General features: G+C 46.6%; 1 protein-coding gene across 4 annotated transcripts in view; it reads right to left on the bottom strand.

Annotated features, from left to right (window-relative positions):
• FAM13A (family with sequence similarity 13 member A) overlaps positions 1-14,038 on the bottom strand; it is a 359,592-nt gene that overhangs the window by 295,531 nt on the left and 50,023 nt on the right. For 3 of the 4 annotated variants that reach the window (XM_062199865.1, XM_062199863.1, XM_062199866.1), the window contains one exon: positions 10,888-11,097. The exons of the other annotated variant lie outside the window; for it this stretch is intronic. In XM_062199865.1, coding sequence (XP_062055849.1) covers positions 10,888-11,097 — 210 coding nt within the window. The remainder of the gene's footprint in view (positions 1-10,887; positions 11,098-14,038) is intronic. 4 annotated transcript variants of the gene reach the window in all.

Here is a 14,038-nt window from a genome sequence, read left to right as displayed (position 1 = left end):
AACCAATTTATTTTTCACTCATACATTTATCAAATTAGGACAAACTTTGAAAAGCACAGTGCTATGGATTGGATTTTGCCCCTGCACAATTCAAAGGTTGAAATCCTAATCTCCAAGGTGACTACATTGGAGGTTGGGCTTTTAAGAAAGTAATTAAGATTAGAGGAGGCCATACATGCAGGCTCCTAACCAGATGGGGCCGGTGTCTCTCTAAGAGAAGGGGGAAGCAACAGAAGTGCTTCTGCACAGACAAGGTCAGGTGGTGGCACAGCGGAAAGGTGACTGCCAGACGTGGACAGACACCTCACTGGAAACCACCTCCACCAGCACCCTGAACTTGGCTTTCCAGCTTCCAGAACAGTAAGAAAAATAATTTACAAAAGTGGTTCAAGTCCCATTCTACTTCCGCCTCCAGTTTCTTGCTAATGGATACCTTTGGGAGGCAGCAGGTGATGGCCCAAGTGACTCCAGGAGTTGGGTCCCAGCCACCCACATGGGAGGCTGGACTGGGTTCCCAGATCTTGACTTCACCCTGACTCAGCCCCAGATGTTGTGGGCATTTGGAAACTGAATGAGCAGATGAGAATGTTCTCTCTCTCTCTCTCATAAATTAAGCTTGGGTTGAAGTCAGGCAGATCCCAATTCTGTACATTCCAAGTGCTTGCTGTTTGGCACGTTACTTACTCTGAGCTTGTTTTCCTTATATTAAATATCAAATATTTGTAGGAACTGCTATAAAGGAGCTGAAAACCAAATACAAGTAATGTACCTAGGGAAAATCTTGGCATGGAAATATTATTCAAATTGGGGTGAAAGAAACAAAATCACTTTATTGTGACCTATTTGCAGTTATAGTATTGTCCAAACATAACCATGGCCAGAAAGATAAAAGCATTGAGAAGCCTACACAGATGACTGAAATGCACTCCTGTGGGCCCTGCACTGACCTTCATTTTCCTGATCCATTTAATGGTGCCCCTCATCATGGCATTCTAACAGTTTTCCACTCTGTTTTCAAAAAATTTTTTTAAAAAGATTTCATTTATCTGAAAGGTAGAGTGACAGAGAGGGAGAGACAGAGAGAGATCTTCCATCCACTGTAGCCTCAAAAGTCAGGGCTGGACCGGGCCAAACCCAGGAGCTCCAGGTGGCAGGAGCTCAAGCACTTGGGCCATCATCCACTGCCTTCCCATGCACATTAGCAGAGAGCTGGATCAGAAGTGGAACAAGACCGGCGCCACGGCTAATCCTCCGCCTCGTGGTGCCTGCACACCAGGTTCTAGTCCCGGTCCAGGCGCTGGATTCTATCCCGGTTGCCCCTCTTCCAGGCCAGCTCTCTGCTATGGCCCGGGAGTGCAGTGGAGGATGGCCCAAGTGCTTGGGCCCTGCACCCACATGGGAGACCAGGAGAAGCACCCGGCTCCTGGCTTCGGATCAGCGCGATGCGCCGGCTGCAGCACACTAGCCGCGGCGGCCATTGGAGGGTGAACCAACGGCAAAGGAAGACCTTTCTCTCTGTCTCTCTCTCCTCCACTCTGCCTGTCCAAAAAAAAAAAAAAAAAAAAAAGAAAGAAGTGGAGCAGCCAGCACTTGAACCAGCACTCTGATTTGGGATGTAGGCATCTCAAGCAGTGAATTAACCCACTGCACCACAACGTGGGCCCCCAGCCCTCCCCAACTTAATTTCCATCATCATCAGTTATCATCAAGACTACCTCAGGGCTCCTGAAAATTAATAAAACCCCCACAAGGAGATCATCAGAGCCCACTCAGCTTGACAGCATCTGAGCTTTGGGACTAAGCCCCAGTTCACCTGGAAGTGGGCAAGCAGCTTCTGTCAGCCAGGAAAGGGTCCCCAAAAGCTGAGGATGGTCCCTTCCTATCGCTACTGAGGGCACCATGTTAGATGCAGGGAGCAAAGACCTGAATTACTGAAACCAAAAGAACAGGATTTGCCTCGGGCCTTGCCAAAGCACATTTGCAGCGAGCTCTCCCTGGTGCTACTACAACCTGGTCTCAAAACTTCTACCCGCTTGCCTCTGCAGCCCTCCTGGCAGTGTGGCCTTCAGCCAAGTACTGATACCTCTGTTTTTCAAGTCACCTTGAAACTAAAATTTTACCATTATCTTTGAATCCTCTCTTATTCTTGCTCTTTTATTTATTTATTTATTTTATTTTATTTTTTGACAGGCAGAGTGGACAGTGAGAGAGACAGACAGAAAGGTCTTCCTTTGCCGTTGGTCACCCTCCAATGGCCACCGTGGCTGGCGCGCTGCGGCTGGCGCATCTCGCTGATCCGAAGCCAGGAGCCAGGTGCTTCTCCTGGTCTCCCATGCGGGTGCAGGGCCCAAGCACTTGGGCCATCCTCACTGCACTCCCGGGCCATAGCAGAGAGCTGGCCTGGAAGAGGGGCAACCGGGACAGAATCCAGCGCCCCAACCGGGACTAGAACCCGGTGTGCAGGCGCCACAGGCGGAGGATTAGCCTAGTGAGCCATGGCGCCGGCCACTCTCGCTATCTCTTAGCCACCATGTTCTATTCATGTTTCTTTCTTACACCTCTGGTCACCTTGCATTAACATTCCATTACTACTTCCTGCTTGGAAGGATGAGAAAGTTTTGGACAATTGGCAATGGTTGCCCAACACTGGCAATGCAGCCAATTCCACTGAATTGTATTCTTAAAACATGGTTACAAGGGGCTGGCGCCATGGCTCACTTGGTTAATCCTCTGCCTGCAGCACCAGTATCTCATATGGGCACCGGGTTCTAGTCCTGGTTGCTGCACTTCCAGTCCAGCTCTCTGCTGTGGCCCAGGAAGGCAATGGAGAATGGCCCAAGTGCTTGGGCCCCTGCACCCACATGGGAGACCAGGAGGAAGCACCTGGCTCCTGGCTTCGGATCGGCACAGCACAGGCCATAGTGGCCATTTGGGGAGTGAACCAACAGAAGGAAGACCTTTCTGTCTCTCTCACTGTCTATAACTTCACCTGTCAAAGAAGAAAAAAAAAAAAAAAACCATGGTTACAAGGGTAAATTTTATTTGATGTATATTTTTCCCAATTAAAAAAATCACTGCCAGGCCGGCGCCGTGGCTTAACAGGCTAATCCTCCGCCTTGCGGCGCCGGCACACCGGGTTCTAGCCCCAGTCGGGGTGCCGGATTCTATCCCGGTTGCCCCTCTTCCAGGCCAGCTCTCTGCTATGGCCTGGGAAGGCAGTGGAGGATGGCCCAAGTGCTTGGGCCCTGCACCTGCATGGGAGACCAGGAGAAGCACCTGGCTCCTGGCTTCGGATCAGCGCGATGCGCCAGCCGCAGCGGCCATTGGAGGGTGAACCAACAGCAAAAAGGAAGACCTTTCTCTCTGTCTCTCTCTCTCTCACTATCCACTCTGCCTGTCAAAATAAATAAATAAATAAATTAATTAATTAATTTAAAAAAATCACTGCCAGTCATCTATTTTAGGGCCCTGGTGCCATCCCCTAAATTTCTGCTAGTTTCTAGATGCTTCCTTTGCTCCTAGCATCTTTCCATCTATTTCCTACTATTCAAGACCCTACACCTGATCTCACTCTACTTTTTCAATCACTTCTTTTGTTAATCTCCTATAGTTATGAAAAGCTTCATCAGACAATTCTGTCTTAACAGTGTTTTTGCCTGTTTTTACTCACCTAAAAGATTTTCCTCCCCATTCAATCTTACTTTTTCTACAAAGTATTCTCAGTGTAATCCAGGTTGATTTTTTCTCATTGTTAAGTTACCAGTGACCAGATGTTCTTATCCCTCATGAGAAATGCTGCAGAATATGTACAATGTACATGCCACCTGCTCAATTCACCTGCATGCCTCTGGATGTCAGGATGTTCAATCTTCTGTTCGCATCACTCGGTGTCTATGTAGAAGGAACTAAGAATATACCAAGGGAATGATCTAATTCAAATCATGTAACAATATCCACTTATAAGATGGAAATATTTACATATATATTATAGAAGAAATTTCAATAGGGAGCATTCAGATAAATGGTTTCCTAGTTAATCCTAAAATAAATGAATCCCATCCTGCAATATTTTTATTGCTTACAACCCATACCTATGCCCAAAACACAGCTAAAATAAATATAAAAAGTGCATCTATTACCAAACTACCAAACTAAGGATAAAAGATCAAGAGTCACGCAATATGCCAGGCTGAGATAATTATTACACAGGCAGCCTCAATTAAACAAGGCAGGTTGTTATAATTAGAGAAAAGCTCAACATGACAGCAGGAAAACATGATCATCAAAGGCCCTTACAGTTCCTCTCTCAAATATGAGTTGTCTAAACCACACCTCTGACACAAGGAAACAGTTTTGGCACAAATCAACTATAGATGGAAGTCTTTGATAAGTACCTGTCTTGCTGTGCTGTTTCTTGTTAATCTAAGTGGTATTTCAGTTATGGTTAACACAACTATGCTTTGCCAGCACTAACTCTATTTTGAGCTTTTTTCTTATCACATGAGCTCTAACTGAGCCAGGTGGCTGGTTAACAGCAAGGGTGCCCGTTATTTCACACTGGCTTACTACTGCTGCCATATGCAAATGAGATACTTTGTGTCCAGAACTTTTCCATTTCCCTAAGCTAAGATACAAAGATTTATTTATCTATTTGAAAGACAGAGTTACAGAGACAGAAAGGGAGAGATGCAGAGAGAGAGAGGAGAGAGGGGAGAGGGGAAGAGATGCAGAGAGAGAGGGGAGAGAGAGAAAGAGAGAGAAAGAGAGAGAGAAAGAGAGAGAGGAAGAGAGAGAGGAAGAGAGAGAGAGAGAGAAAGAGAGATATCTTTCATCCGCTGGTTTACTCTCCAAATGGCTACAGTGGCTGGGGCTGGGTCAAGCCAAAGCCAGGAGCCTGGAACTCCATCAGGCTCTCCACATGGGTGCAGGGGCCCAAGGACTTGGGCCATCATACGCTGCTTTCCCAAGCCATGAGCAGGGAGCTGGATCAGAAGTGGAGCAGTCGGGCCTTGAACCAGCATTCACATGGGGATGCCAGCCTGGCAGATAGTGGCTTAACCAGCTGTACCACAGTGCTGGCCCCAAGAACATATATTTTCTGGAGCAATAAATGCCAGTGCCTTCCAATGGCCATTTGAGTCTCATTTCACTATGACTCCATTTCCCTGTGAGCATTCCCTCTGCAAACGCATCATCTGCCAGAGGCTTTGCTGGAGTGAAAAGCCTTTTCCATCACTACTGATAGCTTGACAGCATCCAAATGATCAAGCACCAACTTCATGTGGCACGTTTTCCATTTTCTCATATGTTCCTTCTGCTTATTTTTGCTAATTCTGCTTTTGCAGACCTTGAAAAAAAAAAAACACACACATTAATTCAGGAACTATCTTTGCTTCCCTTGGCTTGTCCTTTGATTAAAGGACGTCTTGGGAAAATTATTATCCTTGGATTAAAACTGTCACCAGGTATTAGGGAAACTGGGCCACTGTGGCTGGCCCAGGGTGACAACCTGATACAAAAGTATATTGGTTTGCAACTAAAAATGGTATTGCAAGATCTTAGAGCTACAGACACCAGGCAAGTTCAAAGTCAATAGTTGGTTGTAAGAACACATGAATCCAGCCAGTCTTCTCCCACACTGATGGTGTAAAGAGGGAGCTGCAGGAGTCCTCACTGCGGCTCCAGGCTGTTCTCTGCGATCATTTTGGTTTAGCTTTAGTGTCTGAAAGAGTGCTCAGCTGAAGGCTCCAAATTCCATCTCACAAAGCAGGGGAGAGAGGAAGTTTATCTGAAAAATGTTAAGCACACTCAATTATGAAATCACTTACTCTTGACACAGGATCTAATTCAAAATCCCAAGACAACACTTCAGAAAAAGAAATCTGGCCCTGAGTCATGACATAACATCAACAAAACTATTTAATCTGTTATTATGAAGACAGAATTATGAAAGCAGGGTAGTTTTACCCACAGAAATCTTAACAAAACGATTTTGAGTATATGTTACTATATAGTAGAAGAGGGGAGATGAGAATGCTATAGCTGGCCAAACAACATTTTTAATAAGCATTAAAAGCAAAATGTACTCAACTCTGTGAAGAATCTGACCTTCCCCAGCTCTGGCATGAACAGCTGTTGTATGTACCTCCACTCCAAGAGAACCTCAGCAGTGACCCTTCTTGCCAATTTCCTACCTAAATTATCCGAGAGGAGTTTATTTTACAAAGGACTATACTGTGTGACACCTACGGCACACTCGAGTCCCTCTACTTAGCTGTCTTTCTACTCATAATTAACAAGTGCTCAATTAATGTCTACTTTATTGACTATCTCAGATCTAAGCATAGAGCTTCTAAGAGAATAAGCACAGTGATAATGCAAAATTTAATCTCTGTGCCCCACTCAAAGTGTATCTTCGTGATCCCACACGCTCTAAGGGCTGACAACATAACTAGTCTTGCTTTGGGATGACACTGCTTGTGAGGGAATTCAGGAACTCTCTTCCAAAAGAAACTGCTTTGTTATGATTAGTCCAAACTTAGAGCATATGGGGGGAGCAGCAGGTGCAGCAAGGGGCTTTCTCTGAAGCTCCCTCATCGGAATGGAGACAGTTCTTCAAATAGTGCTGCAGAGGCAACTGACAGACCATCCCTTACCTCTTCTGAGATAACTTAGCACCCGAGAGATTTTCTTCTTCCTAGGAGACAGCCTTTATTCACCATGTGTCTCCTCTCCTTACCCTCCCATAACTTGTGCTGTCATCACCCTGTAGAAGCCTCTGACCCCTACTCCTGTCTGTAGCTCAGGATGAAATCAAACCTTAACACATGTGGCCCTTCTTCACATCTTCCATTTTCTGAGACTTCTGTGTTCATGCATGTAAATTACAATGGTTTCCCTTTTGTCATCCTGTCTATTGCCAGTTGGAATCATAGGCTCAATCTCTGAACCTCCTTTCAAAGGGGACAGAAAGCTTTTCTCTCCTGACACCTGCCTTTAAAAAATTTCATTTGAAAGCACAGTGAGTCACACACACACACACACACACACACGAGAGAGGTGGGGGGGGAATCATACCTGCAAGGGCAGGGTCAGGATGGGTCACTGGAATTTAATTCAGGTCTCCCGCGTGAGTGGCAGGGACTCCATTACCAGAGTACCCCCACTGATCCTGAGGGTCTACATTACCAGGAAGCTGGCATCAGGAGCTGGAGCTGGGCATGGAATCCACCTACTCCAGTAAAGGACTTGGGTGTCTCAACCAGCATGTTAATCACCTGACTAAACACTGTCCCCCTACACTTGTGTTTTTGATGCATATCAATTGTTTTGACCATTGAAGAACCATGCCATGAAGAGGATAATTTACAAAGAAGATCTAAATTGTAGCACAAGTACTACGATGATATAAATAGTAATATAAATAAGAAGACAGTGCCTCTCATATCAAATGAAAACTCTCTAGAAAATGTGTGAAGGCTTTTGAAATTCACAAAGTTTTTGAGTACTAAGAACACTAATCTCACAGAACACTAATCTCACAGAACACTATGGAGTATTATTAAGAACACTAAAGATGGGGCAGATGTTTGGCCAAGCAACCAGGGTCTGGCTCCTGATTCCAGTTTCCTACTAACAGAGACCTTAGGAGGCAGCAGTTGTGGCCCAAGTAGTCCCTGCTACTCATGTGGAAACCTGGACTGAGTCCCAGCTCCAAGCTTTGCAGCTCCTCCCACATCCACCCCTACTGTTGGCATTTGGGGAACACACCAGAGGACAGGATCTGTCTCAATCTCTCAAATAAATCAGTAATGTTTTAAGGGAAGATATTTGGTTACTAAATATTTTGTATTAAGCATACAATATTTAAATTGGCAACTAGCATTTATAGCAATATTTAAAAATGATTTTCAAAAATTTATCTCACAACCTCACATCACCATGTCATTAATAAAATATTCCTTGTAAGAATGATTTAAAGTCTCCAAATATGAGAGGAGCAATGATTATCTCCTTGAAACACCGAAACAGATAAAGGTGAAAAAGATCAGCTCTCAGTTAACAAGTTTCAAATACGTCACTGATCAGTGTCACCTGTTGACACAGAAAGCTTAGATCTCTACAGACGATGAGAACAAACTGTTCTGCAAGTTTGGCTTTCACATGTTATCACTACTTTCAATATAAATGTTAATTTTATCTGGTTACATCATGCCTTTTTCAAAAAAATAATTTTCATTTTTTGAAAAATGCAGTCACTAAATAAGATGACAAACTTTTTTTTTTCAAATGAGTAGGAGTTCAGGGACCTTTCCTAGTGTATCACTGTTGGGGAATGAATTCTGTTCCCTCCCTAAATTCACCTTAAAACTCTAGCGACTGAGGTCTTTACAGAGGTAATTAAGGTTAAAGACAGTCCTAAGGGTGAGGCCCTTATCCAGTAGGCCAGGGGTCTTAAGGAAAGTGGCACTTCAAGCAAAGGCCAGGAGAGCACCCAGTGAGAAGGCAGCCCTCCCAAGCCAAGGGAGAGAAGGTTTGCTGGAAACCAACCCTGCTTGCATCTTCATCTTGGACGTGCAGCCCCTAGAAGTGTGAGATGAACTTCCACGGTCGAAACCACCAGTCTGTTTTGTTACAACAGACTTAGCAACCTAACACAATCACTCTTGGGGTGAGGCCCCCAAAGATCAATGCCAGGGTTGTCACGGGCCCACCAGCCCAAGAAGAGGTGTTGGGTTAGGTACACAGAACCTGCCACAGGTGAAACCACAAACAGTTCTGGAAACCCTTGGCTCATTGCCTACCTCAAGGGTAAATTTGCAGAAACTTGGACCTAGAGGTTGAAGAATGAGGCTTTCATGGAAGGGCGAGTTGTCAGACACTGCTCCCCCTGCCGTTCCCAAGCCAAGTGAGGGACATCAGAACTCCACTCGGGGAGTCTGAGCAGAGAAGCAGGTGGGGGTGCCTTGGGAGGCAGCACAAAGGGCAGGGCTCTGCTTGGACCTGAAGTGACCTTCATCTTGAGAACTTGGTAAACATGTGCATGCCAGTCCCAGCTGCTCTCCCGGGAGGACCAGCTGGAGGTCACCCCTGCAAGCCTGGGGCAGTGAGGCAATGTGAGAGGCGAGAGGGGCCAGGTGAGGCGGGCTGCAGACCTCAGGCCATTGGGAAGCCACAGGTGGTGCTCCCACCCAGGTGGACAGCCAGGTGGGCGGGATCAGTGTAGTCTCCCAGCACCATCTCACCAGCCACCTCTAACTAGTATTTGGAAATGGTCTTCCATGGGATAACACATGATGGCACTTCAGAAAGTCCACAGAAACATGAGATTAAAAGCTTAGTTCGGTGCAAAAATAGTCTGAAACCCATGCATAATGCTTCCACTGTATGCTGAAGGCCCCTCGTGTATGTGACTTCAACATCTCTTGCACCCAAATGAGCTGCTTATTTAATTCCATTTTCCACGAACTTCCTGAAGACCCCTCCCATCTCCAGCGCCCTCTTACTCATCCTGTCTGGCCTCCTCCCTTAGCCCGCCCTCAGCACACCTCCAGTGGGCAGTCACACTGCAGCTCCCTCAAGTCACAGCCTTGCCAACACGGTAACTGACTCACAGAGATGCCTTTCCCCTTTCCGCTCTAACTCGGCAAAGATAAGGAAGGAAATGACTTACATGTAAATCATTTTCCTTATGACATCTAGGAGGGACCTCTTGTATTTATTTTTAATTATTATTATTATTATTATTATTGAGAGGTAGATTTACAGACAGTGAGAGGGAGAGACAGAGAGGTCTTCCTTCCATTGGTTCACTCCCCAAAAGGCTGCAACGGCCGGAATTACACTGATCCGAAGCCAGGAGCCAGTTCCTTCCTGGTCTCCCATGTGGGTGCAGGGGCCCAAGCACTTAGGCCATCTTCTACTGCTTTCCCAGGCCACAGCAGAGAGCTGGACTGGAAGAGGAGCAACCAGGACTAGAACCCGGTGCCCATATGCGATGCCGGCCCTGTAGGTGGAAGATTAACCCGGCGCTGGCCCCGGGACCTCTTGTATTTAAAGTGGCTTCATACTACAACCAAAAATCACTTTTACCTCAAAACCAACATAATTGCTCTATGATTCCAACATCCTTGGGAGGAAAAGCAAGCACACCAGTGAGCTTTCAGTCTCAAAGAAAGGTCACGACTCATCTACAATTTAATTAGTTAGTATTTTCCAAAGAGCATTTAACATCTCATTCTCATTCCTTCTACAGCAGTCAGCAGTCAGGAAAGAACCTCATTGACTCAACAGCACCAGGGCTGTGGATACGATGTTAGCAAAGTGTGCAAAGCTTCCAGCGAAGGCTATTTCCTGATCAGTTTAGTATCATTTTAGGTAGGAGAGGTGAGGCCTTAGCTTTATAAAATACAAGATGAGCTGGTTACAGAAAGCCCAGGAGTATTTCCAAGCTTATTTTAACGTCAAAAGGTTACATTTTTAAAACCTTAGATTTTACTGAAAAAATTGTTTGGGGGCAGCCATTTGGCACGGTGTTTAAGATACCACTTTGTGGAGGGGAGGCAGTAGGGTGGGCATTGTGGCCCAGGGGTTTAAGCTGCCACACTTGGGATGTGGGCATCCCGTACTGGAGTGGCTGGTTCGAGTCCCAGCTACTCTGCTTCTGATCTGGCTCCCTGCTAACACGCATGGGAAGGCTGCAAAAAGTGGCCCAAACGCAGGACATTCAGATGGAGCTTCTGTCTCCTGGCGTTGGCCCGACCCAGCCCTGGCCATCGTGGCCATTTGGGGAGTGAACCAGTGGATGGAAGATTCTGTCTGTCCTTCAGAAAAATAAAATATTCAAAAATAAATAAGCAAACCCCCATGAGGACGCGGCCCGCTGACCCTGGAAGAGCCGAAGCAGGCGCAGCTGCACGGCCGAGGTGATCACGCCGTCGGGCAGCTCCCGCAGGAAGAGCTTCAGCAGGCTGGCCGCCACGCACACGTCGCCGTCTCTCCCCAGCTCCACGGGCGCGCCGCTCTCGAACCTCAGCCGGAGTCGCTGCACCGCCTTCATGTTGCCGTTCACCCTGAAAAGGCCTTCCTGGGTGAGTCCTGAGACAGCAGAGGGGACACAGAAAAGAGCTCAAGGTTTCCAGCAAACGAATGCAAAAGTGTAAAGGACAAGACCCGGAAGTGAGTAGGAGCCTCTGAATGTTATAATGACAAATCCTGGGCAGATTTTCATGTTTTATAAAAGCGTTTCCTTAGACTGATGCATTTCCCTATCTGGTACACATCAACTAAAAAAGATCATACATGATTGCCACACGAGGGCCAGTGCTGTGGCGCAGCGGGTTAACACCCTGGCCTGAAGCACTGGCATCCCATGTGGACACCGGTTCGAGACCTGGCTGCTTCACTTCTGATCCAGCTCTCTGCTATGGCCTGAGAAAGCAGCAGAGGATGGCCCAAGTCCTTGGGCCCCTGCACCTGCGTGGGAGACCCAGAAGAAGCTCCTGGCATCAGATAGGTGCAGCTCTGGCCATTGCAATCAATTGGGGAGTGAACCAGCGGATGGAAAACCTCTCTCCCTCTCTCTGCCTCTCCTTTCTGTGTAACTCCGACTTCCAGATAAATAAATCTTAAAAAAAAAAAAAAATGATTGCTACACGAGCTGGCAATACACAAGTGTAAAAAATATAGAAGTACTCAAAGACAGCACAAACCCAAACTTGTCTTAGGTCCAATAGTACACCTGCTACATGTTTTAAAAACTGATGTGTATGGAAGAATCTTCTGTATTGCTGCACTTCTTTGGTAATCACCAAACTCAAAGTTCCAGACTCTGAGACAAAGAAGTGGTGAAAGACAAGATCCTTCCCTCAGTCAGCTAATAAGCGGAGACCAGCAGAGAAGGCTTCACCAAGGAGGCAAATGTGACCATTGGGCTGAACATGAGAAAACGGGCAGGCTGGGGCCCAGGTCAGGGGAAACCGATGAGCTTAGGCATAAGGGCCCACTCTGCTTTGAATGTTTGCCTTCTCCAAAACTCTTGTTGTCATTTTTTAATGAGTTAATTAATTTGAAAGGTAGAGACAGAGAGAGAGAGAGATCTTCCATGTGTCAGCTCACTCCCCGAAATGCCTGTAACAGCCAGGGCTGGACAAGGCCAAGACCAGGCGGCCAGGGCTCAGTTCAGGCCTGGCTATCTGAGAGGGGTAATTTATGATGATTAGAAGTGTAAATGCTCACAACTCTGGAGGCTGGGAAGTCCAGTATCAGCCAAGGTGCGAGTGTCTTCCCAGGGCCTTTTGGTTGCCTTATCAAGCAGAAGGTAAGAAGTAAGGGGAGAGAGAGAAAGAAGGGGGCAAACTCTCCATTTTATAGCAACCCGCTCCAACAATAATGGCATGAAATCCAATCATGAGGGCAGAGTCCCCTTGACCTAATCACCTCCCAATGTCACCAGGACATCTGTATTCCGTTTGTTATCAGAGTGACAGGGACTGGGACTGAGCCTTGGCTCTGCTTCTGACCCAGCTTCTTGCTAACGTGTACCCTGGGTGGCAGTGGTACTCAGCTTAAGTACTTGGGTCTCCCAGGTATAGGAGACCCAGATGGAGTTCTGATCCTGGCTTCAGCCTGGCCCAGCTCTGGCTATTGCAGGCATTTGGGTAGTGAGTTAGCAGATGGAAGATCTGATTCTCTCTCCATTTAAAGAAATAAAAATAAGTAATACAAATTTAAAGTATCAATCAGTAGAAAAAAAAATTCAAACATTATCATTACCCTGTGGAACCTGCAGCCTGGTGAGATAGTTGTGTTCTCCCTACATATGCATGATTCAGCCATGAGAACATCAATATCACAATTGACATGGATTTTTTAGCTTCAATTCTAAGAAAAACCATGAGACCAAGCATGGTATTAAAAACGTTTAACAATCAATATGGCCAGGACACCATCTAATCAGAAGAGATACCAGTCAGTACGTGTGGTGGGCAGGTTCCAAAACCGACTCCCTGATCCCCACCTCTTAGCACATCTGTAATTCACTGCACTCAAGTGTGGGCTACACCTAGTGTGTGGCTTCTCCCGACAGAATACAGCAAATGTCACTGGATGCCACATCTCTGATTAGGTTAAAATGACTGCAGCAATGCATCTTGCTGGTTCTCTCTCTGATAAAGCAACTATTTGTATTGTCAATGACCCCATGGAAAGGCCCACAGGGAAGGAACCGAGGGTCACCTCTGGCCAATGACCAGTGAATAAGTGAGAGCCTCAGGCCAACACCCACAGGGAACGGAACCCTGACAACTGTGATATGAATGCGCATGAAAGAGAGTCTCCCACATCTGTCCTGATGGGACTACACCTTCAGCAGACACCACGAACACAGCCTTGGAAGAAACCTGAAGACAGAGGCCACGACTAAGCTGTGCCCAGATTCCTGACTCGCAGCAACTGTGGAATAATAAAGTGGCCATTTTCGTCTACTATTTGGCACCAGGCGGGGAGTAAGTTAGTTATTTAGCAATGGACAACAGTTACATACCATTCCCTTAAACCTATAGACCATCGGGTACGATGTGACACCCAGCTTAATCATTTAAAAGCCTTCATGATCTGTTTGCTCTACTCCACAAAGGTTTATTTATTTATTTATTTTAATATGAAAGGCACAGACACAGGGAGATCCTCCATCCACTGGTTCACTCCCGAATGTCTCTACCAGCCAGGTCTGGGCCAGGCTGAAGCCAGGAGCCAAGGACTCCATCCAGGTCTCCCAGTGGGGAGCAGAGACCTGAGGACTTGAGCCATGATCTGCTGCCTCCCGGGAGGCACATTAGCAGGAAGCTGAATGGGAAGACAGCACCCAGGACTTGAACCAGGCAGTCAACGTTGTGGACCGGGATGTGGGTGTCCCAAGCAGTGGCTTGACCACTGAGCCCAAAGCCCGCCTCAGAAGTTTGCCTTTAACTCAGAAGCACATGCTGGCATCACAGAGGGAGCACACCAGCCCTGGCCCAAGCCCAAGTCTTGAGAATCG

The sequence above is a fragment of the Lepus europaeus genome, chromosome 8 (genome assembly GCF_033115175.1).
Source record: "Lepus europaeus isolate LE1 chromosome 8, mLepTim1.pri, whole genome shotgun sequence".
NCBI lineage: Eukaryota > Metazoa > Chordata > Mammalia > Lagomorpha > Leporidae > Lepus > Lepus europaeus.
This window is presented reverse-complemented; position numbering and strand designations above follow the sequence as displayed.